The 27,763-nt window shown below is 43.6% G+C and overlaps 3 protein-coding genes across 5 annotated transcripts; 1 reads left to right on the forward strand and 2 right to left on the reverse strand.

The window, feature by feature from the left end:
• Nucleotides 1–2,052: 2,052 nt before the first annotated feature.
• On the reverse strand, nt 2,053–3,630 carry LOC115684487 (probable rRNA-processing protein EBP2 homolog). Its single transcript, XM_030609228.2, has 2 exons — nt 3,338–3,630; nt 2,053–3,224 (listed from the first exon to the last, which is right to left on the reverse strand). The coding sequence occupies exon 2, from the start codon at nt 3,211–3,213 to the stop codon at nt 2,284–2,286; it is 930 nt and encodes a 309-aa protein (XP_030465088.2). The 5' UTR covers nt 3,214–3,224; nt 3,338–3,630; the 3' UTR covers nt 2,053–2,283.
• An 11,318-nt stretch (nt 3,631–14,948) lies between these two features.
• Nucleotides 14,949–16,300, forward strand: LOC130139833 (uncharacterized). Its single transcript, XM_056317591.1, has one exon. The coding sequence runs from the start codon at nt 15,147–15,149 to the stop codon at nt 16,221–16,223; it is 1,077 nt and encodes a 358-aa protein (XP_056173566.1). The 5' UTR covers nt 14,949–15,146; the 3' UTR covers nt 16,224–16,300.
• Nucleotides 16,301–23,128: 6,828 nt separating this feature from the next.
• Nucleotides 23,129–27,342, reverse strand: LOC115684484 (probable purine permease 11). 3 transcript variants are annotated; one of them, XM_056318046.1, is made up of 3 exons: nt 26,437–27,124; nt 25,723–26,330; nt 23,129–24,497 (listed from the first exon to the last, which is right to left on the reverse strand). In XM_056318046.1, exons 2-3 carry the CDS (start codon nt 25,796–25,798, stop codon nt 23,404–23,406), a joined length of 1,170 nt encoding a protein of 389 aa, XP_056174021.1. In that variant the 5' UTR covers nt 25,799–26,330; nt 26,437–27,124; the 3' UTR covers nt 23,129–23,403. The 3 variants fall into 3 exon arrangements, with proteins under 3 accessions (XP_056174021.1, XP_056174022.1, XP_056174023.1); XM_056318047.1 differs by lacking the exons at nt 25,723–26,330; nt 26,437–27,124 and adding an exon at nt 27,198–27,342; XM_056318048.1 differs by lacking the exon at nt 26,437–27,124 and having other exon boundaries at nt 25,658–25,745.
• Nucleotides 27,343–27,763: the final 421 nt, after the last annotated feature.

Here is a 27,763-nt window from a genome sequence, read left to right on the forward strand (position 1 = left end):
TTAAATTTTGGCCTAATTTCAACGTGGTCCCTAAATTTTTAATTTGTTCAAGATGATCCATGAATTTTTTACACATGTTTAATAGAGTCTCTGAACTATATGAAAATATTCGATGTAGTGCTTAAACTTGAATTAAAAGAAAGAACTACATTAAACATCTTCATATAATTCAAAGACCAATTTAAATATGTACCAAAAATTCAAAGACAATATTGAACAAATTAAAAATTCAAGGATCACATTGCACATTGAGTTAAAGTTTTGGGATTATATTGAACAAATTAAAAGGTCATAGACCACATTGCACGTTAGGCTAAAATTCATGGACTATTTGTGTCATTTTCTCTAACATCGGTTAACAAGTAGATAATCTTCATTTCAATTTCATTTTTAGATTGGAAAAAAGGAAATCGAAGACATTTTCAAGACCCAAACGGGCCTCAGCTCTCAAAACTACTAAATATTGGCCCCATTTGGTTCAGCTTTGGGAAGGGGCTTTCGGCCTCGAAAGCCCCTTCCCAAAATGCTGAACCGTTTGATTTAGCTTTTCGAGTCCGGAAAGCCAAAAGCTAGCATTCCACAAATGCTGAAGCCTATTTTTCCCTTCCTAAATTGCCCTCACTCAAATTTCAATATTTCGGTTTTGCCCGTTACTGTTCATCTTCTTCACCGCGAGGGTGGCCGGCGAGGTCACCTGACCCAGGCGACGGCCGCCTGGTGTCGAGCAACCGCCAGGCGCCATTGCCTGGGTCGCGTGACTCCAAGCGATGGCCGCCTGGGTCGCGACCCAGGCCGACATCGCCTGAGGTCGCGCGACCCAGGCGACGATGCCTGGGCGATCGCTTGACCCCAGGCGGCCATTGCCTGGGTCGGGCGACCTCGCCGGCCCTTCGCCGGCCACCCTCACGGTGAAGAAGATAAACAGTAATAGGGGCAAAATCGGAATATTAAAAATAAAAATTGCCAAAGCCCTTTGCAAAAAAAAATTTACCGAACACTACTTAAGTCAAAGTAGCTTCACAAATTTTTTTTTACCAAACACTACTTGCATTTTCCCAAGTGACTTTCACCTAAAGGTATTTGCATTCTCCCAAATACCATTTGAAAAGCCGAACGAAACGGCCCATTACCTTGAGCAGCATGGTCCCCTGCGCAACAGCACCATGAACTCAGTAAAGCATAATCCTGATAAGGTGCAAATGATCGCGAGCAATGCCATTGTAACAACACCAATCACCGATATTTATGCTTAAACGACTCCTTTTTGGAGGCTAACGGCAGCCAAGCCAAATTGCTACTCTGCATTCCACATATATGATTTCCATCTGATGAGAATCAAGATCCAAAGTAAGACAACAAGGTCTGAAGCTTCATCATCCAGAGGAAACAAGCTCTGCTTGAGAATTCAATGTACTTTCAGATGATTTATAATAATGCCCAGCCAGTCGGATAAATAACCCAGTATCTGTATTCAATGCAAAAGCATAAGATCGCTTTTTAAGTATAGAAGACATTGGCGAGCTCACCCGTCGAACTGATCTTAGAATTGGCTATCGTATAAACTCGATGCTAGTTTAAAAGACCATGGTCACTGCGAATGAGAGAACATCAAGGAACGGTGCAAGGAAGTAGAAGGAAGTGGTCTGATCACAATTTTACCTGGTAAAACGGAATCTTTCCACCTGTAGGAGGTATTACAGCAACCATGAAAAGATCAATCAGAGTAACGGTTGTGCCTAAACATCGGGGCTCCTAATGCCTCTAACAGGCATTCGCCGCATCCCCACGATAAGCAACAATTCAACCCATCATCGAAGGCTCAAACGAGGGGGAAATGCAAAGAAACAGTCGGATAGGAGTCTGCAGCTAATTCGAGATGTGAGCACACAAAGAATTTGTTATGCAGGTTACTTCTCAGAGACACTGTCCAGCAACCTTGGCAAAAGGACATCAGCAAGTTGCCCGCAGACATAAGGCTAGAACAACTACATTCGAGTAGAGCGAAAGAACATAATACTTTAATGAGGCTAACCACAAGAAAGTACACAAAGATGAGCAAAAACAGCATTAACTCACATAGAGAAGGCTATGTTCTACATAATCAAATCAAATAAGCAAAAGTAAAACCAAACTTCTTATCCTGCATCAGCAGCTAAAAGTATGAGCGCGAACACTACATCATATACGCTCCGCAAGCTTTCAAAAAGCATTCCCCTACCACAGAGTTGTCTTGCACATGCTTCCGCAACGACTCGGTAGAATGGGAATGATACCAGAACGCAATCACCTCTTCCTTTTCTTATTTCCTGAGGCATTACTTTGCTTGATGCCTTTCAAGTCATTGGTAGTCTCGGCAGTGTTTTGCTTCTTCATGCCTTTCCTCCCCCCGAACCCGAATTTGGAGTCTCGCGTTTCCCTCTTCTTCACCTTCTTGTCCATTCCCTTCCTTCCCTTGCCGCCACCGCCACCCTGCCTCGATCTCCCTCCGGACCGATCTCCCGGGGCCACACCAGGCCTCTTCTTTCCGGACCTCTCGAAAGCCTTCCCGTCCTCGAAATCGAAAGGCGGTTCGCCGTCCTTATCGCCTCCCGCGAATCCACTCTGCTGCCTCTGCTTCCTCCACTTCTTCACGGCCTCTATCCCCTCTTTCTTCTGCTTAGCCCTCTCTTTCTGCTTCTGGGCTTGAACCTCCTTCGCCAGCTTCTTCGCCTCCCTCGCCTTCTTTCTCTCCTCCGCCTCCTCCATCTCCCTCTTCTCGGCCAAAAGCCTGCCCTTCACCTTCGCCATGTGCGAATCCGTCTTCACCATCTCGGCGTAATAGTCCGAGGACCTGAGAAAGGGAAGCCCCATCGACTGGAGCTTCCCGAAGGCTTCCCTCGTCCCCTCGAGCGCCTGCGTATAGAAAGAGAGCTCCCGCGCGAGGTCGTCGTTCACGTCGACCTCTTGCTCCTGCTGGCGATCGACGTCGACGGCGAGCCGGTGTATCCAGGGCACGTCCTGCGGCCAGCTCATGTCTCCAAGCTTATCCATGATGCCGTCCCTGTCGTACACGGCGTTCTCCTTAGCCTCCGGCAACTTCACATCTTCTTCTTCTTCCTCTGCGTCCGATTCTTCCGATTCGGAATCAACAGTTTCATCGCCGACATCATTCATCTCATCCTCCGACATTTCGTCCTCGTCAAACACGCCGGTCCGTCTCGGACTCACGGCCATCCCAGCACAAACTAATCAAGAAAGATGAACGCAGCTACTTTCGATCAGAACGCGCAGTCGGAAAACTCGCTCCCCACCGAATTCTTTTCTAGCGGGTCGCGCGGAAGGGGGAACGGAGACTCACCTCGGTTCCAACGGCGAAGGGGCGAGATAGGGGGCGGCGGCGGCGAAGATTGGCGGCGGGTCGGAGGCGGCGAGCTGCGAGGAAACGAGAGAAGCGGAGCCGGGTCGCTGCCGAGGGAGGCGGAGCTGGGTTGCTGGGCGGACGAGCGGAGGCCGGAGACGGAGAGAGGAGAGGCGGCGGCGAGAGGTTGCGACTTTGCCAGCGAGAGCTTAGAGGAAGAGGGGAGACCGAGGGACAGACTGCGGCCGGCCGGGGTTAGAGGAGAGGAGAGAAGGCATGTTGGGGTTTAGGGTTTCACTTTCTCGCTTCAGATTTTAGAACGAGACTATTAATTTTTCTGTTTTTCATTATGTATTTTGTCGGGCTTGTTAAATACCCAAAAAAAATAAAAATTTGCTATTTTCAAAGCTCTTTTTATCTCATGGTACACATAATTAGTGGATTAAAAATAAAAATATTTCTTTTTATTACGCATGAGTTAGGGGTGAGCATAGTTCCAACATAGAACTTATAACCTGAGAATCGGACTAGTGAGAACCTGTCGGTTCCATGTTCCAATGTATGCAGGATAGATTTCAGGTTTCAAAAATTGGAAAACCTTTTTCGACGAATAAGTTCCAAGTTCTAGGTAGATGGAACTTGAAACCTGAAACCTTAAATAAGTTTTTTATGTTTTTTGTCGGTCTATGTCTTCACGTGATCCTACGGCATTTCATAGTGTTAGATGATGTGTGTATAATATGGACCCGTCTATCTAAGTTTTCATTTTATGACTTGTTAATGTTTCATATTCTTCGTGTCTTTAAATATAAGTTGTAGTCAGTGGATCGTAACAGCAAGTGATAATCATTAAGGATGATGATTCACTGCAATTGTTCAATTAATAGTACAGGTAAAACCTGGACAGACCTGGAATCGACCTGCAACCTCTAACAGGGTAAGTTCCAAGTTCTAATGTATGTAGGGCAAATTTCACGTTCCAAAAAATAGGAACCTGTTCTTATAGGTAGGTCTAAGGTGGAACCATGTAACTTGGAACCGCTCGCCCCTAGTATGATTAGTAAGTGTCCTAAAAGCACTTGCACTAAAACCTAAATTGACAATGCATTGAAAGTGATAAAATTTCTCTATTAAACGTGTTTAATAAGTCCCTTAGAAGAGATTCGTCGCGAAAGTCAAAATGTAATTTTCTCACTTTTCCATTAAAATCTAAAACATTGTGCGAATTATAAAAACCTATGGAAAAACTACGTTTAAATATGCGAGTTGACATTTAGATATTGTAAAAATTTTGAGGGTTTAAGCAAAGTGTGTGCGTCATGAGATTTGTAAAAAATAAATAAATCGAATGCTTTTGTTTTATACTTAAGTATCACAAAAAAGGTACAATCCAAAAATAAATAGACGATGTTTATGATAATCGGTAGATTTTTTTTCTATAATTAGAGTTTTTAGGTGCAAAAAACTCATTGCTAGTCTATTTCAAATATATTCGACCAAAAAAAAGTCTATTTCAAATATCATTGACAAAAATAAATATTGATTAAATAGTGCTTGATCACCATACGCACACACGTGAGGGTGGAGGAAACAATGATTTTCTTCTATAAAACACAAAAGCCGCTTTCTCTTTCCACAAATCTAAAAAAAAAAATTATATCGAAAACTCTTTTATGAGCCTTCTTACCCAGAGGTGGTAAATGGATCGAGAATTCTTTTTGCACTTCTATTTAATGAGTCAAGTGATAAAATAGATCGCCTAAAATTTAAAAAAGGGCTAAAGTGGATTTTGGAGACCAAAGCTTAACAGGACGTGGGTTGAAGTGGGTTGAGGTAAGGGTAATTTGTCCAAACAGTCCTAAACCTATTGCACTTTTGTCAATTCAGCTTTAAACCCTTAAATTTTGTTAATTGAGTCATAAACATTTTCGCGCTGTGCTAATTAAGTCCATTCGACCAATTTTTGCCGGAAATTGGTGATGTGGGTGCCGGCCGTGGCCATCCTATTTAGCACGGCCAACGCTAATTTTGACTTTTTTTAATAATATTTTTTTGAATTTTTTTATTTTTTATTATATATTTTTCTTTTTCCTCTTTTTCTTTTCTTTTCTTTTGTTTGTTTTTTCAACACTTCTGACCGGCCGACCATCACTAGCCATAGGCAAGGCCCGGCAACCCTCACTTTGTCTGGGCAAGGGCGTCGCGGCCTTCGCCCTTCACCTAGTCTGGCCATGGTTTCGTAGCCCTCGCTGGCTCACCTCGCCTAAATCTGGACAAAGGCCCAACGCCCTCACTTGTGGCCAACAATGGTCAGATGGCGAGGCCAACCAAAGGTGTAAAACAAAAAACAAAAGAAAAAAAGAAAAAAATAATAATAATAATATGAAAAAAATTTAAAATATTATTTAAAATATGCATATTAGGCTTATTAGCGCCGATCGAGTTATGTAAGATAGCCGGTGTCCACGTCATTAATTTCTGGTCAAAATTGGTAGAATGAACTCAATTGTTAAAAGTGCAATAGGTTTAGAACTTTTTGGATAACTTTTTTATTGAGGAATGCCCATTTCAAACTCATTTTACTTGAACATATTTCAATTATAAGTACAATTATTTTACGATAAAAAAGGAAAAGGAAACAAAGCAAAGTAAACGGAGGTACGAAAAGAGAGGGAGGCCACCATTGACGGTGACGATAGCGGCCAACGACAATGTTGCCCACGGCAATGGATCTCGAAAACGACATCACTTGAGGTCGGGGTGGTCTCACCTATCACCAGTGACCTCCACCCAAAGACCCCCCCCCCCCCTCTCTCTCTCTCTTTGCATGGTCTCGCCTATTGCTAGGGACCTCCACTTGAAGTCCTCTCTCTCTCTCTCTCGGCGCGGGTGTGTACACACTAAGCATCATAGATCTAATCGAAAGAGCGGCGTGATTGTTTGATCAAGCTCGGCCTCCATCCAAACTGAGCTTGCGACCGCTTGAGCGCGACACCTCAAGCATGCCTCCAACTTGTGACCTCATGGTGAGGTTGTGCTCGAGCATCGCAACTTCGATTCAATCGGTCGGTCCACGATGCGCTACCAGTTACGGTCCAGTTTCAACATTGCCGATTTGAATTCCTTACTAATAGCACCTCAAATGGCGATTATTTGATTAATTAATCTATGTTTAAGATGTACGGTTGAGCTCTACGAGGATGGGATTTGGTCATCCTAATAATAGAGTCACTCATCTATAAATTCTCTTCTAATTTTCGTTCAAGTTTCCTTTTTGACCTTTTTAGTGGGTGTCTCTAGGTTTAAGTTAGGTCTAACAATACTAATAAGTAGGGCAATAACATTCCCAACCCCATGCAAAAGATGAAAGGACACGACCAAATGCATGCACCATGCACGATTAAAGTAGCTAAGGAACCATATTCCATGCCATATATTAAACGAACAAAAGTAATTCGATTCTCTGCACCATCAAGTCTAAAAAAAAAAAAATTCATTTTTCTCATCTTACTTCATAAGATTAGTACGATACTTTATTTGTCTCAAGGTTTACTTGTTATAAAAATTCAAATTATATTAGTGAAAACCTCTCTAACATTATCCTCATTATACAATATATTTCCAAATATTACTATAAAAAGCAAATTGTCGAGCACATTAAAACGGGTGGCAATAATTTCCATTTTTAACTCTAAGCTACTTATTAAACGATTTTGCCTGGATCTGGGTGAGGGCCCGACGCCCTCTCGCCTGTGGCTGGTAATGATCAGACGACGAGGCCGACCAGAGGTGTAAAAAAAAAAGAAAAGGAAAAAGGAAAGAAAAAAATTAATAAAATATTCCAAAAAAAAAATTAAATTGTCATCGAAAATATCTAGGTCAACGTCGACTATGCCACGTAGGACGACCAGTATATATGTCATCAATTTTCGATGAAAATTGGCCAAATGGACTCAATTGACAAAACATGAAAAGGTTTATAACTCAATTAATAACATTAAAAAGCTTAGAACTAAATTGACAAAGGTATAATAAATTAGGACTGTTTGGATAATTTTCTCGTTGAGGCAATACCCATTTCGAACTCATTTTAGTTGAACATATTTCAATTATAAGTACATTTACTATATGAAAAAAAAATGGAAAAGAAAAAGGAAACATAGAAAAGTAACGGAGGTACGAAAAGAGAGGGAGGCCACCACTGATGGTGGCAATAGCGGCCATTGGCAATGTTGCGCACGGAAATGGATCTCGACAACGACGTCGCTTGAGGTCGAGGTGGTCTCACCTATCGCCCGCAACCTCCGCCTAGAACCCCCCCCCCCCCCCCTCCTCTCTCTCTCTCTGCATGCGTGCGTGTACACACTAAATAAACAGATGTGTCTATGATGATCGATACATTATTTTTCTATAATTAGAGTTTCTAAGTGCGAAAAACTCGTTACCAATCTATTTCAAATATCACTGATACAAATAAATATTAATTAAATAGTGCTTGATCACCATACGTACGCATTTGAGGGTGGAGGAGATAATGATTTTCTTCTATAAAAACTAGGAAAAGTACTAAAAAAGTCATAAACTTATTGATACCAATTTAGCATAAACCTTTTCGGTTGGGCTCATTTATTCATAAACATTTTGACGTTGGTACCAATTCATTTAAAGTGTAAATCGTTGATGTGACACCGCCTTCCTATGCGTGGCTACTTCTGGCGCTAAAATGAGCATTTTTATTTTTTATTTTTTTTTCTTTTCCTTTCTTTTTTGCTTTTCCTTTTCTTTTGCCGGTGGCTGGCCCTGGCCACAAGCCATGGTCGGCGAGGCCCCCTTGCCATATCAAAACCATGTTAGAGCTGCCATGCCACGTAGACGCTAACATTCACGTAGCTATATACGGGCTAAATTGTAGAAAAGACTAAAGTAGCATTAATGTGAAAATGTTTAGAACTAAATTGGTCTAATTGAAAGGTTTAGGACTGAATTGGTATCAATGTAACAATTTTAGGACTTTTTTGGTACTTTTCCCAAAACTACGAAAACCGCTTTCTCTTTCCACAAATCTAAAAAAATCACAAAAAATATATGTCGAAAACCCCTTTCATGTCTCTCTTCTTACTTAGAGTTGGCAAAATAGATTTATAAGTCTTTTTGCAACTCATATCCAATGGGTCAAGTGATAAAATGGATCGCCTAAGATTTAAAAACTGAGCCGAAATGGATTTCAATGACCAATTTCTGTATGAAAAGAAAGGACAAGGAAACCAAAGAAAGTAAACGAAGGTACGAAAAGAGAGGGAGGCCACCACTGACGGTGACAATAGTGGCGATTAGCAATGTTGCCCACGGCAATGGATCTCGACCACGACGTCGCTTGAGGTCAATATTTTTTTTCTTTTCTGTTCTTTTTTTGCTTTTCCTTTTCTTTTTGCCGGTGGCTGGCCACTAGCCACAAGCCATGGTCGTAAATATGCGAGGCCCCCTTGCCAGTATTAGAACCGAATGTTAGGCGGCCGTCATGCGTGAGGATGGGGCCGCATTCACGTAGCGTAAATATATACGGGCTAAATTGGCCGAAAGGAAATTAAAGTGGTATTAATGCGAAAAGGTTTAGAACTAAATTGAATTATTAGGTTTAAGTGCATGAGAAGATATGGTACCAATGTAACAATTTTGTGACTTTTTTTTTGGTACTTTTCCCAAAACTACGAAAACCGCTTTCTCTTTCCACAAATCTAAAAAAATCACAAAAAATATATGTCGAAAACCCCTTTCATGTCTCTCTTCTTACTTAGAGTTGGCAAAATAGATTTATAAATCTTTTGGCAACTCATATCCAATGGGTCAAGTGATAAAACGGATCGCCTAAAATTTAAAAACTGAGCCGAAATGGACTTCAAAGACCAATTTCTGTATGAAAAGAAAGGACAAGGAAACCAAGAAAGTAAACGAAGGTACGAAAAGAGAGGGAGGCCACCACTGACGGTGACAATAGTGGCCATTAGCTATGTTGCCCACGGCAATGGATCTCGACCACGACGTCGCTTGAGGTCGGGGTGATCTCACCTATCGCTAGTGACCCACCCAAGTTCTCTCTCTCTCTCTCTTCTCGTGTTGCACACACTAAGCATCATAGATCTAATCGAAACAGTAGCGTGATTGTTTGATCAAGCTCAGCTTCCATCCACAATGAGCTTGCGATCGCTTGAGCACAGCACCTCGAGCATGCCTCCAACTTGTGATCTCATGGTGAGGCTGCGCTTGGGCATCGCAACTTTGATTCAATCAGCCGGTCCGCAATGCGCAACTGATTACGATCTGGTTTCAACATTGCCGATTTGAATTTCTTACTAACGGCACCTCATATGCCATTATTTGCTCAATTAACCGATGTTTGAGATGCATGGCTGCACCCTACTACGATTTGATCTGGTCATCCTAATAGAGTCTCTCATCTATAAATGCTCTTCTAATTTTCGTTCAAGTTTACTTTTTGACCTTTTTGTTGGGTATCTCTAGGTTCAAGTTAGGTCCAACCATACTAATAAGTACGGCAATAACATTCCCAACCCTATGCAAAACAGAAAAGGACACAACCTAATGCATGCACCATGCACGATTAAAGTAGCTATGGAACCATATTCCATGCCATGGATTAAACATACAAAAGTAATTCGATTCTCTGCACCATCAAATCTAAAAAAAAATTCATTTTTCTCATCTTACTTCATAAGATTAGTACGATACTTTATTTGTCTCAAGGTTTACATGTTATAAAAATTCAAAATATATTAGTGAAAACCTCTCTAACATTATCCTCACTATACAATATATTTCCAAATATTACTATAAAAAGCAAATTGTCGAGCACATTAAAACGGGTGGCAATAATTTCCATTTTTAACTCTAAGCTACTTATTAAATGATTTTGCCTAGATCTGGGTGAGGGCTTGACGCCCTCTCGCCTGTGGCTGGCAATGGTTGGACGACGAGGCCGACCAGAGGTGTAAAAAAAAAAACAAAAAAAAGGAAAAAGGAAAGACAAATAAATAAAAAATATTCCAAAAAATTAAATTATTATTAAAAATGTCTAGGTCAACGTCGACTATATCACGTAGGACGATCAGTGTCTACGTCATCAATTTTCGATAAAAACGGATCGGATGGACTCAATTGGCAAAGCATGAAAATTTTTATGAATCAATCAACAACATTAAAAAGCTTAAAACTAAATTGAGAAATGTACAATAAATTATAACCATTTGGACAATTTTCTCGTTAAGGTAATACCCATTTCGAACTCATTTTAGTTGAACATATATCAATTATAAGTACATTTACTATATGAAAAAAATAAGGAAAAGGAAACCGAAAAAAGTAAACGGTACGAAAAGAGAGGGAGGCCACCACTGACGGTGACAATAGTGGCCATTAGCAATGTGGCCCACGGCAATGGATCTCGGCCACGGCGTCGCTTGAGGTCGAGGTGGTCTCACCTATCGCCAGTGACCCACCCAAGCTCTCTCTCTCTCTCTCTTCACGTGTTGTACACACTAAGCATCATAGATCTAATCAAAATAGCGGCGTGATTGTTTGATCAAGCTCAACCTCCATCCACAATGAGCTTGCGACCGCTTGAGCACGACACCTCGAGCATGCCTCCAACGTATGACCTCATGGTGAGGCTGCGCTCGGGCATTGCAACTTCGATTCAATTGACCGGTCCGCGATGCGCAACTAATTACAATCCGGTTTCAACATTGCCGATTTGAATTTCTTAGTAATGACACTCATATGGCAATTATTTGCTCAATTAACCGATGATCTCTGGAGCAAAATTTGGAGGCTAAAAACACTTCCAAAAGTCATACTTTTCCTGTGGAACGTCTGCCAAGATACATTACCTACAAGAGTAAACTTGTTCAAGAGAAGGGTATTATCTGAACCATTTTGCCCCTTGTGTCGAACAAAGCCCGAGACAGTCGAGCATCTATTCCTTCTTTGTGACAAGACAAAGCAGGTTTGGTCAAATCCCGAATTCAACATCCACTTTTCTCACCAACAAGTCACTAGATTTGAGGAATGGTTGCTAATCTATAATGATATGACCTAGAAGAACATACCGTTCGAGATCATCTCACTCACCCTCTAGAAAATCTGCTTAATGCATAACTCCCTTGTCTTCCATCATGAGCAAACGGACCCAATCAGCATAATCGACTCAGCTCTAAACATGCATTGCAATTACGCGAAGTAGAATAGAAGCAACTTAAGGCACAAAGCAGTATCGCTGAACTTACAGTCGAGATGGAGACCACCAGACCCTAGTTTACTGAAGATAAATATCGATGGATCTCACCTCTCGGGGACCAAGGAAGGGGCAATTGCATGCGTATGCCGCGATTCAGAAGGAAGATTGATGGAAGGCCTCGCACGACCAGTCTGAGCATCTTTCGCCCTTCAAGCCAAAGCCCTTGCTTGTCTCTATGCCCTCCAACACTTTGTTGATCGGCCTCATCTAAAACTAACGATGGAGTCTGACTATTAAACTTTGATAAGCTGTTTGAAAGATTCTTCCCTCTGTCCTTGGGATGTTGAGCCACTTATCACTAATTGTATTGGCCTCTTGGCTTTTTCTGAGAGTTTAGGATTGGTCCTCTACACCCGTGATTCAAATAGATGAGTAGATTGGGTTATAGAGGCGTTAAGGTGTAAGACCTTTCCCCGAAACTGGGTTTCTAACCCACCCCCCTTCCCCTTTTTGAGAATCATGTATTTTGATGCCCCTTACTCTTGTAGGTGGGCTCGGGTTTAATGAAATGATATCTCTATTTCGACCAAAAAAACAAACCGATGATTGAGATGTACGGCTACGCTCTACCACGATTTGACTTGGTCATCCTAAGAGTAGAGTCACTCATCTGTAAATGCTCTTCTAATTTTCGTTCGAGTTTCCTGTTTTTTTCCCCTTTTTGGTGGTTATCTCTAGGTTCAAGTAAGTTCCAACAATACTAATAAGTACGGCAATAACATTCCCTACCCATGCAAAACTGAAAAGGACACAACCTGATGCATGCACGATTAAAGTTGCTAAAGGAATCATATTCAATGCCATGCATCAAATGTACGAAAGTAATTCGATTCTTCGCACCATCATATTTTTAAAAAAAACCATTGTTCTCATCTTACTCTATAAGATTAGTACGGCACTGTATTGATCCCAAGGTTTACTTGTCATAAAAGTTCAAAAGATATTAGTGAAAACTACTCTAACATTATCCTCATCATATAATATATTTCCAAATATTCGCTATTAAAATTAAATTGTCAAGCACATCAAAATGGGTGGTACTCGTGCCCATTTGAGAATATAATTTCCTATTTTTAACTCTAAACTACTTATTACTCGATTTTGACTTCGAAATCTAAGAAAATTAGGGCTCGATTTCAAGGATCGATAAATCTTTAGGCTGTAGTAATCCATAGAATTTTAAAGCAGCTTTTATTTTTGACATTTCATTTATGCTTTTAGTATTTAGAGTTTACATATACTTAGTTTCGAACGTTTGGAAATATTTTTAAAAAAATTTAGATGTGATCACATTTCAAGTCATTTTAATCTTCATAAATACTATAGATTTAAATTCTGACTAGTAAATAACTCAAAGTAAGAGCCCTAATTAAGCAAAAAAGGCAAAAGTAGAAAACCCAAATGAAAGAACCCTCATTTTAGGTAAGAAATCTTATTTTGTTAATTGCTGGGTCATGCAAATCGTACACAAAACCCACAAAACTGAAAGAGAAAGTCAACGCACAAAAGTCACATCGTCTACTGGCCAAAAGATTTGACCAGAAAAAAAAATTGCCAAAAGAAAAAAACAAACAAATAAATAGAAAAATTGTCACTCAACCTATGATCGCCATCATTGAATTTATTTCAAAGTAAATAAAGTAAGACCCATTTGCTAAATGCTTCCAAATTTAGCACTTCAATTCAAATTTTACTCAACAAACTGAAGAAGAAATCCTAATACGAACCCGGTATGTACGCGCAAAATTTTACTCGTCTCGGCCTAAATCCGACAATGCTAATAAGTGCGATAGTAACATTCCCAATCATATTCAAAAGAGAAAACGACACAACCTAATACATGCACAATTAAAGTGGCTGATGTGCCATATTCCATGCCATGAATCACACGCACGGAAGTAATTCGATTCTCAACACCATCAAATGTAAAAAAAAAAAACCATTTTTTCTTAGCGCAGTACTTTATTAGTCTCAAGGTTTACTTGTCATAAAAATTCAAGAGATATTAGTGAAAACCTCTCTAACATTTCGCATGGTGCTTATTAACCAGGGATACTGGATCAGCAAGCGATTTTTTTTTTTTTTACCCAAGGATCAGCAAGCGGTTAATATTCTCATTTACAATACATCTCCAAGTAATTACTATCGAAATTAAGTTGTCGAGCATATTAAAAAGGATGGTTACTCATGCCCATTTGAAAATATAATTCCCCATTATTTAACTCTAAGCTACTTCTTACTCAATTTTGACTTCGAAATCACTTTTATCTACAAATTCTAGCAAACTGAGCCGACAGAGTGTAAGAAAATTACGGCTCAATTTCGAGGATCGACGATTTTTATGCTACAGAAATTCACAACATCTTAAATCAAAATTTTCTTTTATGTTTGACTTTCCCTTTATGCTTTTAGTATTTGGTGTTGACCAATATTTAGTATCCAACATTTGGAGATATTTTTATAAAAAAAAATTTGGACGAGATCACATTCAAAGTCAATTTAATCTTCACAAGTGTTGTAGATTGATGATGTCCTGAGCAGTAAATAACTAAAAGTAAGAGCCCCCAATCGAGCAAAAAATGCAAAAGTTGAAAACCCAATTGAGAGAACCCTCACTTTAAATGTGATCTCGTCTAATTGCTGGGTCATCCAATCAACCTCAAAAAAACCCACAAAACCGAAAGAGAAAGTCAACGCACACAAGTCACATCGTCAACTTGCCGACAAAAACAAAACCGAAACAAATGAATAGAAAAATCATCAACTCAGCCTAAGGTCGCCATCATTCAATTTATTTCATGGTAAATATAGTAAGACCCATTTGCCAAATGCTCCCATACGTAGCTCATCAATTCAAATTTCACTCACCCAAAATTACTAAAACGAAACCCCGACCCGTACTCGCGAAAGTTCATCCCGGCTTCAGGCCGGCTCATTACCCAACTCGTCACCGACGGCAGCTCGCCACATATGCACGGTAACAGATACTGACGGGCTTCAAAGACGAGACGAATTCGAAACGTATCGGCCGTTTCGCGACTCATTGAGCAAAAAAGTTGACTTGGATTCGCGACCCGAGCGCAGGGAACGAGCATGAGCCGGGTCGTCCCGAACGTCGCGGTCGAACACGACCGGGGGGTCTCGCTAAGGATCGAATAGTGCGAACGGGCTATATACAAGCATATGTCGAAATGTAATGAATAAATTTATCAAGAAAACAAACCAAAGTTGAGCCTAATGTTACTTCTTCTTCCTCATCTCTCTCTCTCTCTCTCTCTCTATCTCTACAATTAAATCAAAGAAGAAGAGACCACCAATCCCTCCCCAACACGCAGACGGCAGCCCAAAGCGCATAAAGATATCTCTCTCTCTCTCTCTCTCTTTCGGAGACCTTCGTTTTCGTTTTGTCGGAGGGCGGCGGAGCTCGCGGTGGTCGCGCAGCCATGGCGGGGCGGCGGAGCTTCTAGAAGGCCGCGGCTGCATGTCGGTGGCGGAGGAATGAAGTGTAGGAAGCACCCCGTCGACCCGAGCAGCGCCGTCGGCGTCTGCGCCACCTGCCTCCGGGAGCGCCTCTTCGCCCTCATCGCCGCCCAGGCCCAGGCCGAGGCCCTCGGCCACGCCCGCCCCTGCGCCGACGACGATCGACGGAAGCCCGACGACCCCCCGCAGCAGCAGCAGCAGCAGCCGCCCCCCCGGCGGCCGCCGCAGCACCCGGCGTTCCCCCGCTCCGTGTCCCCCTACATCAGCCGCCGGAAGTCCGACGCAGGCGGCGGCCGCCACCAGCGGTTCTACAGCACCCCGCAGGTGGGCCCGGCTTACAGGTACAGCGACGCCGCGGGAGGGTTCGTCCCGAGCGAGCCGCGGAAGAAGAAGAAGCGGGGGAGGTTCTCCCTGTTCGCCAGCCTGTTCGGCAAGTCCAGATCGGAGAAGTTCGATTGGGAATCGGATCCTCGATTCTCCTCGAATTCGGATCCCGCCCTCTTTCGCCATCGCGATTCGTGCCGGGCGACGCCGTCGTGGTGGTCCTCGTCGTCGGCGTCGTCGTCGTCGTCGTGGTTCTCGTTCCTCCTCCACCGCCGCGGGAAGGGCCGGCCGCCGGTAGGAGGATTCCCCGCCGAGGAGGAGGCCGTCTCCGCCTTCGACGCCCGGCGGCCCCGCCCGGTGTCGAACCGCGGAATGTCGCCGGAGCGAGGGGATGAGGAGTCCGACGACGAGGACCGCGAGAACCGGTCGCCGCCGGGGAGCGGGTACGCGTCGGAGTCCTCCCGCGGGCGGCGCAGGACCCCGCCCGCCGGGCCGGCGCTCCGGGGGCCGCGGCCGGGGCTGCAGTCGCGGAACGTCTCCGGGCTGAGCTTCTGCCTGAGCCCCCTGGTGAGGCCCAGCCCCGCGCGGCAATGGAACAACCACCACCACCCCCACCTCCCGAAGTGCGGGCTCCAGCATCCGGACGCGGGCTACTCCGGCGAGATCAGGGCCCCGGGGCACCCGCACCCGCACCTGTCGACGGCGGCGTCGTACCTCGGCAACCGGTCCCGGAAGCTCGCCGACTTCGGGAGGGCCAACCCGAACCGCTAGGACACGCGCCGCCGCCGCCGCCGCCGCGGCTGCCGACGTTGACCCTCCCCCCTCCTCCCCCTCCGGCGACGACGGCGGCGGCGGCGGCGGCGATCTCTGACCCGGAGTTTTTTACTGCGGTTTTTTTAACCCCCCCTCCCGGTCTTTTCACACGAGTAGCGCGAAGGAGGAAGAAGAACGGTAAATTCTTGGGATTTTGGCGTTTTTCCTCTCATGTACAGTAAAATCGTTCCCGTTAACCGGCTACACGCCCCTTGTTGTGTGATGATTTCTTCCACCTCTTTCTTTTCTTCCTTACTTTTTTTCCTTTTCGCTTTGTTTTTTTTACTGTTACATGTACGAGGTATAGAAAATTAATAGGATTTTACCCATTTCTTTCTCTCCCGCGTATTTAAATTTTTTTCTTACAATATATATATATATATATATATATATATATATATATATATTACATGAGTAATTACTGCATTTAATTGTCGGAACGTCGTGGTGGTCGCACCAATTTTCTGCATTTCGTTGACGAATTTTGGGCGCTGGTTCGAGACCATCGGAAACCTTCCGAGGGACACGTGTCAGGTGATCGATCCCCCGTGTTCAGTTTTCCTATGAGGACCCTTTTTTTTTTGTTTTTTTTTTTTTGTGGGGGTCGATCCTATTAGGACATTCGCTCGTTAAATTACACAGAGGAACGTCTCAATTTCTCTCAAAAATGAAGTTTTTATGCAAAAAAATGGGGTTTATTAAAACCGTAATTTTTGTTTCCGTTTGAAATTACTTAACGAGAGCTCCAAAAGAGTGCTTTATATAAGCTAACTCCTCTGTAATGTCGCTCGTTCCGAAAACTTGTATAATGGTATGACTTTTGGTGGGTCTTTTCCGGGTTGAATAGCTTTTTGAAATTTGCGGTAGGAAGATCGACCACATCCACTATGCATGCTGCTTCCCACTTAAAGGAGGGTGGTTGAAGGCTTCCTTGACCGGAGCACGGTGGCGGGTCGGGGTCGCGGTCGGGGTCGGGGGGCCGGTCGCGGTCGGGGGGGGGGGGGCCCGGGCCGAATTTAAGGGGGAGGCGCTCTGCAAGCTTGAGTGGGTGTGGGGGAGGGAGTCAATGCGCTCCTCCTCCGATCGTATTGAATGCCTTTTTTCGCCATCGGTCGTTCTTCCTGTTTTTGGGGGCGACTGTTGATGGTGGCGAGCATGGGCCCTCGAAGACTAGAGATGCTGTCGACCATTTATTGTCCTGCCGTGATGACACGCCGCCCGCGCACGCCGCGCTGACGTCACCGGCGGTGGTGGGGGTGGGCCGGGGGCCGGGGCCGGGGGGGGGGGGGACCCCGCGGCCGGACGGTTTAGGTTTTGTGGGGTTTTAGAGTTTGATTGGTGCAGTAGGCTCGGCGCGTGCCTTGACCTTTTCCCCCCCCACCGATTAATATCGGCCGAGGTTTCCATTGGTGCTGTGCATAACAACCCGCCCGGACCCGGGTTGGTAACTCGGTACGGATCGAAGATTCAATCTCCACCGTCGATCATTCGAGCTGCGCGCGGAGTTGCCGTGGGGCTCGCGCGATCGCATCGACGTTAATTTACGTGTCACGAGAGATGCTCTTTGGTCCCCCCCTTTTTTTTTCTTTTAAATCCCTGCTTCTTCTTCTTCTTTTTTTTTGGTGGGCGAGGACGATGTTAAGGAAAAAGGAGGAGGGATTGGATTTTGGATCATAGAAGAGAGCCTTGCCTTTGGCGTTAGATCTTGCCGAGGAAAAGGAGGTCCACCCTCGATGCGCGCTAGATTTCTTTCCCATGATGATCCTTATATTTTTCTTCCACATTCCGTGCACATCTTCTTTTCTTTCTTGGTGTTTTTTTCGGGTTTAAGAATGTCCCGGAAGGCTGATTTCTGTATATATTAATCGGCGGGTTTTCGATGCGCCGATGATTCTCGTGTTACATGCGTCTCCTCATCGCTCGCTCGAGTAAAATGCCATTTCGAATTTGTAACGATTGTCCCGAGAGTCGCTCGTGACGGGGCCTTTCGAGATGTTACTCTCGGGACAGCAAAAAGGTCGTCGGGATTTACGCATATCGAGAAGGAATTAGTATGCTTGAGAAATTTATCGCCGTCTCTTGGTATTCCTGTGTCCCTCGCGGGCCGTAGACGTATCTAGCTGCCCCCGCGACATCGGATTTTAGAAAATGTCTTCGTACCAATCGAATTTTAGTTGTGGTTCCCCCCGGCTCGTGGTGTTTTCACAATTCGGTCATCTCGCTTTTTATCGTGCACTGGGAACTGCCGCCAACGCCCGATTCGTCGAGCCGGGGCCCGTAAAACCTCGTCCGAGCCACTAGCCAAAGGGCTGTCGAGCCTCGCTCCGACCGAAAGGATCATCGAGGGCGACATGGAGAGAGAGAGACGAGAGGAGAGATCGTCGTCGATGCAACTAGCGTCGCACCATTCCTTTTTCCCTCGCTCTATAAAAGTTCTCTTGCAACCCTCGTCATTGCCAAAGATGGCTAAGGTGGTACCCCCATGTGAAGCGTTGGTTGTCGAATGTAACAAGTTTCTTGACTTCATCACGCTTATACTATAACGCTAGGAGACATTCGGCGGAAAAATCGTCTTTGCGCGAGCGATCTCATACGCCATTGATTCGAACGAGCGGGTAATTATAATCATCAAATTAAGGACGGAAAATGCCAACAACGCGAAATTTGCTTTACGCCGGCGGCGTATGCTCCGACTTTTTCGGAGCATTTTCGTCGTTTCTTCTCGAGAGACAAAAAGCGTACGAGATTCTCCCATTTTGCAGCATAGATTCTCTCATTCTTTCGAGTCGTGGTGTGGTCGTGTAGAATGACGAAATGTATTGTCAAAACGCGATCTTGCCATCACCATCATGCCCCTCGGAGGGTCAACTTCGCCGGTTGAGATTTTCTCTTCACCAGTTGAAAGTGCTACGATACATTTGATATACAATGTGCCAAAAGAAAATAAAAAATGAAGGGTGCATTTTGGTGATATATGGAGGAAGAATATGCTCAACTAATGCTGCAATTAAGGCGGAATTGAAGTCCCAATCATATGTTTCGTGCCATGGTTGTTGGACCATCCTAAACAAACGTGTCTTGTCGATTTTGAAATGATTAGGTCGCTATGCACCCTCTTTAGCATAGGAGATTAGGGAGTTCCTGTGGAGTCTAATGAGACAATGAACCAACCTTCTTCGCTTGATTGTAATTTATGATTGCGCCCCTCGGCTATTATCAGAGTAATTAAATACTAAGCCGCGTTTGCTTTCGATAGGTCGAACTGGCAGATGATTGGTAGCGATCCCACGTAAAGTGTCACGGCTACCATATCTTTCAAAGTTTGTGGACAACTTCTTTTGTTTCGAGGAAAATTAAGCCGATCGATCCTAAACCTATTGTGCAGATACTGGTTCGGTCATAAACTCATCGATTTTGTCAATTTAGTCCTGAACCTGCGGGTGGAATTCCAATTCCTTCCGGCTGATTTCCGCCGTAAACAGCCGACGTGGCGACCCGGTCATCGCCGGCCGTCCGACGTGACACAACCGCCACGTCGGCGATCCCCGCCGGAAATTGACCGGGAGGACCGCATTGGGAATTTCGCAACGAAAGTTTTGGACTACATCGGAAAAATCGATAAATTTAGGTCCAAATTGGCATTTGTACAGTGAATTTAGGACTGATCGGATGATTTCCTTCACCTAATTTGATCCCGCGTGTTGTGCACTTTCGGTACATTTTTTTGTGCAACTAAAGCCCGAAGAGTGAACCACCCATTTTTTCATTGACTTTCTAGGTACAATAACTTCTTGCGAGTGCCCAAAAAAAAAAAAAATGTAATTCGTGGTGGCTAATGCCATAATTTTATATTAAACCCACCGAATCAATTTTATGGTGGGAAAGACAGGACCACATCCTTATAGCGTAAGCCTTGAAACCCTAAAATAATAATAAGAACAACATTCAAACCATCATCATCACACGGCCCTCATCTTGTGGGTCGTTTGAATTATTATCATTTTTTTTTCCTCTTTTTCCCCTACCCCTAAGTCGGCGGCGCGTCGCGGCGCCGCCGCCACGTCTCGCCGGTGGCGGATCCGCTGGGAGTGGCGGTGCCGCCAGTCCCCCGCCCCACCACCGCCACCACCACCCACAATTAAAAAAGGGGTTGGTGGGAGGTTAAGAGCGGGGGGGGGGAGTTTTAATGGCGGGGAACCGGAATTTTTTTTTGTAATTTTTTTTTCTTCCGGTGGGTATTATAATGCGAGAAATAAAATAAAGCAAATGAGACAGCATCCACCACCATATTTGTTGAAAAGATTTAAGTGGGTAGGTGTGTGATTTTAGTGCACGATGTCTGGCTTCCTCGCTTGAATAGCCAAAAGAAAAATGGGTTACATCGAAGGACCGATGTGGATTGCATTGAATAAATTGAAAATTCCCGGGAGGCCAAATCGCACGTTTCGCATCAGTTCGGGGGCTCGTGGCGACTCCCTCCATCGTTGTTCGATCGAACGAAAGGTAGGGGTAAGTGTGGTCCGGGCGGGCGGTTCCCGACATGGAATCGGGAACCTCCCACAGATTATGGATTTTATGGTTTTCATTTTTCTAAACATGTTTTTTTCTTTTTTTTGTTGGTCAAAATTTTCCTAAAAAATTATATATATGTATATATATTACCGGTCCGGTCCGGAGGGCGGGTGGGCGGTTTCACGCCTAGAACCGAGACGGGACCGGTACTCACCTGGCTTCTAGTAAATTAGAATCTGGAACTGGGACGGCTCCTCGTGAACTGTCTGAAATTGGCCGGTCCGGTCCGGGCACCCGACGGTCCGAGCAGTTTTGCCTTTGTACACTCCTAACCGAAAGGACCGTGCTGTGCATTTAGAAGCACTTCAAAGATCGCATTGAACGAATCAAAAGTCAAAAGACAACATTACTCATTGGCCAGAGTCACTGTTGTGTGTTGAATTCGGAAGGCGCAATGATTTTCTTTTTTTGGGCCTTTTTGCTTGGCTATAAAGAGAAATGCACCGTGCGAAGTAAGTGCAATCCACGCTGCCCAAAGCTTATAATGACCTCCTCCGTTTTGGAAGGTGAACGAAAAGTTTGACTTTTGTTTTGTGGTTTTCCTCTTTTGTTGCCCCATGTTGGGTCGAGAGGCTCACCATCTTTTTTTATCACCTTTCACTACTGACTCCTGAGCACGCTTGCAATGATTCTAGATGGGGAAAAAGGCATGAGTTGAATCCGTGACTGCTTGACACAGAAGTTCAAACAAGGGTGTGTGCCGTGATCGATTTAGCCTTCGCCCGTGTGCTAGATTGAACTTATGTCCGTGAATGGACGAGTACCCGAATCACGACGCGAGGGGGGTAATGCCCGATGGGCGAGTCGGTCCTTGTAAACAGAAAGCCGGCGGCGTGTCGAGGTGCGACGAGAAGAGAATTTAGATGGACTCGTTCGGCGGATGATACGGTGAACGGAATCGATGACGGTGCGATACAGTGCTCGTCGCGTATTTTCAGTGAAACTCGATATGAATCTCACTGTTTCTTGACGCCGGATTAACATAATCATCGGATCAGTTTTAAGTGGGAACTTGTTCGCGCTGTCAGCTCTTAATTGATAACCATTGAAGATGGAAATCTTGCACTGCAAGTAGATTTCAAACCTAATCATGAAAGTCATGACCTCCTCAAATCATAGACAAGGAAAAATCCCATGAAGCATATCCGTAACTTTGCAACCTATACAAGATAGCAACGACAGCCACTAGTCTTTGCTGCTTGAACATTGGTCCCAAAAACCCATCTTTAATGGCAACATGGGTGAACCAACAGTAGCTACAACTTCTATCATTAATGATAACCACTCGGAATCCTTTCCACCAAAACACCGAAGCAATCCAACGACGGACATAATGACACACCAATAATTTGTTGGAAAATTCCATTTTGCTATCATGCGGGGTCGTGGGCCAACGTTAGTGCGCCCCGTACTAAGTCAACCTTTCTGATCCGATCGAAGGCACGCCATCCAAGTTAGGACAGTAGTAAGTCCAAAGGAATTTCTTTCTCGTGACTTGATCCAAATGATCGCATTGAGCGTAGATTGAATCGTGAGGTTGCACAGACTTTCCAAGCTCCATATGTCCTCCCCTTCATCAATTGTTTTGCAGTCTTTCCATGAGTCTTGGCTTCGTCCAACTTTCATTAAGATTGGATATGGTACTATGTGCTCATCAGTTCAGAACAGAGATCTTGTCAAACTCAGATGTGCGAGACTCCGAAAGAGTTCGACGATCATCCGAGACGGCTTCCATGCATCTTGAATTGCCTTTTTGTCAGTGAACAATCGTCACACACATTTCCATACACAAACGGTCAGTAATCAAACGATGAAACGACACAGAATCTCTACTCAAAATTACACCTTCATAGCAAGAGCCCACATCAAAATTTCTGCAGAAGCAAAAACATATGAAGTAAGAACCGAACGTAGGTGATCGATCTGCCGGTAAGCCGATGCTTGCCCATCTTGGATCACCATGTCTGTTCTTCAGTCCCCCAACCATCAGTTTTCCACTAGAATGGTAATTGGACTACAAATAACCACATGGTTATTAAAGGGGTCTTCACTAAGAATAACCTGAATAGATACAGAACCTAGAGCTTCATCAGAACAACAACCATCTCTTTCACAACCGAAATAAGCATATATATGATTCTGCTTTCGAGAGACATAAAACATTCCAACGGCCACTTCAATGCATAATAGCTATCCCAGTATACATTATAAAAGGCAGCACTTCAACTAGATACTCCACAGCAAAAGGAAGGAACCCTGTAAGAGTCATAATCTAATGACGCCAACCCATGTCGATGGCAACAAATTGTTTTCATTTCTTATAAGGTCACTAAAGTTAATATAACTGGGCAATCTTGCCAAGAGGAAAGAGAGCCCACTGTGAAGTGCAGACAATAGCAGAATTACATAATGAGAGCTCATCATGAATTTCAAAATGGCTGCAGATCATTATTTCTGCAGACAAAATGCTCGAAACTAAGAAGGTTGCTAACCACAACTGACAACTAGTAATGAGGATCCATCCAATACACGAAAGAGTTATTTACAAATTCAATCAACAGGAAGATCAGCAGACAGAATCATTACGAGTTTCGTCCACTTCCAACAGCATTCTCCTTGCTTTAGAATCATCGAGATAGTTTTGATATATGTATGATGCGAAACCCCAAAGAGCCAGAAGCATGGCAACCACCTTGACACCGTTCATCTTGTCGTGAAAGACCATCACTGAAGCAATCGGAGTAACGACCAAACCAACAGTACTGATGACATTGGAAAACAGAGAAGACACGATGAATATCAATCCCACAACGCCCACTGAACAGACCTGCCAACACACGGCTGTGAAAACCACAGTAAGCACATAAGAAGCTCTTCCCTCTCCAAAACTCTCCATCTCTCCATGCAGGGTCTTCCATTCGCCACTCGCAAACAGACCCACAGCAGAAACACAAGTAGCAACAAGGCATGTATATATTTGCATCTCCAAAACTACAGAGAACGTTTCCTTCTTAAGGACCTTCTGGAAAGAGAGTTGCATGAGGGAAAGCAAAAGAGAGTAGAGTGCAGAAGCTCCAAGGGTGCATAAGAAGCCAAGGATATACTTCCCCTTAGAAACTCCAGCTGGTCCTTCCGAATCATCATTGACAGCAACGAGGGCAGTAGATAAGGTAAGAACAACCACAGAGTTCAGAATGAGCGCAGTAAACTTCTGTGAGTTCAAATAATATGAGAAAACTGCATTGAATGCCAACTGGGAAGCACAGATAAGGGAGTATGTAGAGGCGGTGAGGTATAATAGGCCTGTGGAATATAACATGTTATCACCAGCTAAGAGCACTCCTAGGAAGAAGTAGACCGAAGCGAGAATTCTGAAAGAAGGTGCACTAGGAGAAACTGAAGCCTCCTGTGATGATGGCATAAGGTATAATGGGATGAATAGGATCGGAAAACCAGCCGTCTGAACAAGTGTCGCCAACCACTTACTATTTCCACCCTGGTCATAATAAAATCTTCCAAGAAGAACAGCAGCAGCTTGTCCTGCTATGAGGAAGAAAATATTACCGACGACTAAAATCCACCACTGCCAGCGTCCAAGCTTCAATAAATGTAATTCATTAGCGAGTGGTCCATCATCGCTCATGATTGATTCCTCGTGATCTGACAACAAACAATTACACTTATTATATACATTAGTGAAGAAATGACGCAAACGTCTTACTTGATGCAGTATTCATAACGTAAAAATATCATTTGCCTTCTCCAGAAAAATGAAGATTGAACATACAGGAGATCTAGATGTAGATCTCACTACAATCTAAAGTACAAGATATCCCACTAGTTAGCCAGAAAAACAAAATTTATAATCACATAATCCCCGAGTGGATAAAATTGTGCATAAAGTACAAACGGAAATCTGTGATCTTGAATGACGCATTGGAATTTTTGCAGCAGCCTATGATAATGTGCACTATATATAGTCCATGGAATATTATGTATACTAATACTGTAAAAGGAAGTCAATCAACAATATTTGGGGACTGCCTTCATGGAAAACACCAAGAAGCCCATAGAACTTTTGAGAGGAAATTCCAAGCAACTAGATGAAACTGTATTCTTGAAATCGATTCATTTAATTGAATCCACTGAAGGAAATGACTGCCCATAGTTCATGAATCTTGAATTTAGAAGCCGATTCAACGTTACCATTTCATGTATTCTTGATCACGTTGACAAAATTTTCCCATAGTTCACATGATCAGAGAGACTTGTTGATGGTAATTTCAGGATTGGTGTAGAAACTATAACAGATTATGGAGGCTTTTATACGGAAATGCAATTTTTGTGAATGTGATAAATGCCATAGGTGAGGGGATGAAAGATTCTCCGCTAAAATGTATAAATAACCTTGGGGAAAATGCAAACGTCAAAAAGTGCGGTGAAGACTGTGAAGATGTCAACAGAAATGTCGGTAAAATATGAACAGTCAACATGCATTCAAGCCCAATAGATTTATCTTAAAAGGGAAAATCAGTTTTTTTAAAAATATTTATGCACTCATACATATACCCTTGATTTTTTTACAAAAATGAATCTCAGAAACACTTTTAGAAATCACATGATTTACGAAGAGCACACAGAACACTAATTTCCAGTTTCCAGAATCGATTTTCTTTCGTTTTTTCGGAAACTGATCATTGACCATGCATGAGCTAATCTTCATCTGCATGACAAAAGAACTGTCATGCCCTGTGATATCTATTAGTAGAAATGAGACGCTTAAAGAGACTCTGGGATAGTTAGTGACAGTATGCCTTTACACTGTATTTTCCGTGGTAAACTTGACCTAAGCTTCTTTAAAAGTCACTGTATTCGCACTTAGTACCTCCAATTTTTGAATATCCTGCACCAGTGACTTCTGCTGTTGAAAATGCACTCTGCATACTTGCAGAAAATTCCATCGATTCTGTAAGGATAAAAAAGAAAAAAAGAAAAGGTCTATAATACTAACAGTTCACAGTTCAAACCGCTTCTAATGGGTGTAAACTTCTATAATTCTCAATCTTTAGACTCGGGACCAATAGTAAAAAAGACGCATAATTGCTTAAAAAAGTTTCATAATCACAGGCAAATACACTAAAGGAGAAAGCAGTGCACAATTAAATTGGGCTCGATAAATTTACACAAACTAGCTTCAACCGAATCTTACAGTATTATTTACAAAAATTATTTTGCTCTCCAATCTGGTAATGTACTAGGGGACCATAACCTCATGAGGACTATTAACAATATATTTCACTGCTTTAGCTTATCAAATCCGCTAGAGGAATCCTGATGAAAGGGCCTAAGACCAAATTGCACAAGACTTCTAATTACCGGACCGTTAGTTGATTTTTATTTCTCTTCCTTCAAAAATGTAATTAAAGTGTATCCTCAGCACGGTCTTCTACAAAGAGCTGAACACAGATCCTCCATTATCATACAAAGCTTAACCTGATTTTTATTTCTCTTCCTTCAAAAATGTAATTAAAGTGTCTCCTCAGCACGGCCTTCTACAAAGAGCTGAACACAGATCCTCCATTATCATACAAAGCTTAACCTGATTCCCCTCACTTTGAGACCGTGACCTCCAAAAACAACCCTACTCCACCTCTCGCATCAAACCTTAGCAGACACCAAATTCCTGGTTTCAGTAAGTTTTGACCGGCAAGAATTCGTTGCGAGTTTCACCTCGGGATTGCTCTCAACGGTTAATTCATCATTCATCATTCATTCTCGCAGCAAGCCTATAGCCTGAAGATATGTATTTAGCACCATGCCCGATCATATTTGAAAGGCTTTGTTACAATTTTAGGTTGAGACTTTTGCTCTACATCACCCTTTTCTTTTTGTTTTGTTTGGGGGAGGTAGGAGGGCTCTACATCGCTTGAAAGAGAAAAGTACGAGCTTCACAGAGAAGAAAACAATGCAAGTTCCTCGAGATAAACCCACGCAAGAACACATTCCCTTCAGTTCCTTTCTACGTGCGAACTAGAAAAACCCCCGGTACTCAGTCCAAAACTCTTCCTTTCGACCACATCATCAAACGTAGCTAAGGTTCATTCCCCGCTCCGAAGACGACCCTACGCACCAATTTCCATCCACGAGAAGCAAAACCACATCGGACAAATGAAAACCCGAATCGAATTCGGCCAACGGGATCCCGAAAAACCCAACAAACGGACGGTGCGTTCGCGTCGAAAGCGCTCAAGCAAGCGCCGGAAGCGTCGCGGACCGTTGAACTCTCCACGTTTCGGGCACCGCCGGGCGGAAGCAAGGAGCAGAGAAACGCGAAAGGGGGAATGAAGACGATGCTCTTACCTCCCGCGGGAGCTGGACTTGGCGATGAACACCGAGGGCTGGCGGCGGCGGCGGTGGCGGCGGTGGCGAGCTCGGTCGGCGACGGCGTAATCTCGACGCCCGTGTAACGTCGGGCGAAGAGGCGTCTGATTTCCTTTAGCGGGACCTCGCGATGCTATTCAACTTTTTACTGTTTCTTCACAGGATTTCTGGGAAATTGCAATCCATGCCCCTCGACTTTCGGAGAATTGCGCTCGCTGCCCCTGAACTTTGGAAAATTTCGCTTGCTCTTTCGCTAATTTAGGAAGTCTAAGATTAGCTTGACGACAGCTGGAATGACTTGTCAGCCGTTTACGACTACCGGTTAAAATCGAAGTTGAGATAACATTTGATGGTTATGCTTATCGACTACCACATCTATCTCGATCATTGAGGTTTTGATTTACATGTAAACCCGTCAAAATGGGTCGTAGAACAATCTCTTGACTCCATATATGATGAATTGAGTTGTTGTATGGGTTAGTTATAAATGGATTTAAACATAATATGAGTAATTAAATGGATTATAAATAGACGACGAATGGATT

The sequence above is a fragment of the Syzygium oleosum genome, unplaced genomic scaffold (genome assembly GCF_021117445.2).
Source record: "Syzygium oleosum isolate NSW1041296 unplaced genomic scaffold, Sole_v2.1 Sole_v2.14, whole genome shotgun sequence".
Classification (NCBI taxonomy): domain Eukaryota; kingdom Viridiplantae; phylum Streptophyta; class Magnoliopsida; order Myrtales; family Myrtaceae; genus Syzygium; species Syzygium oleosum.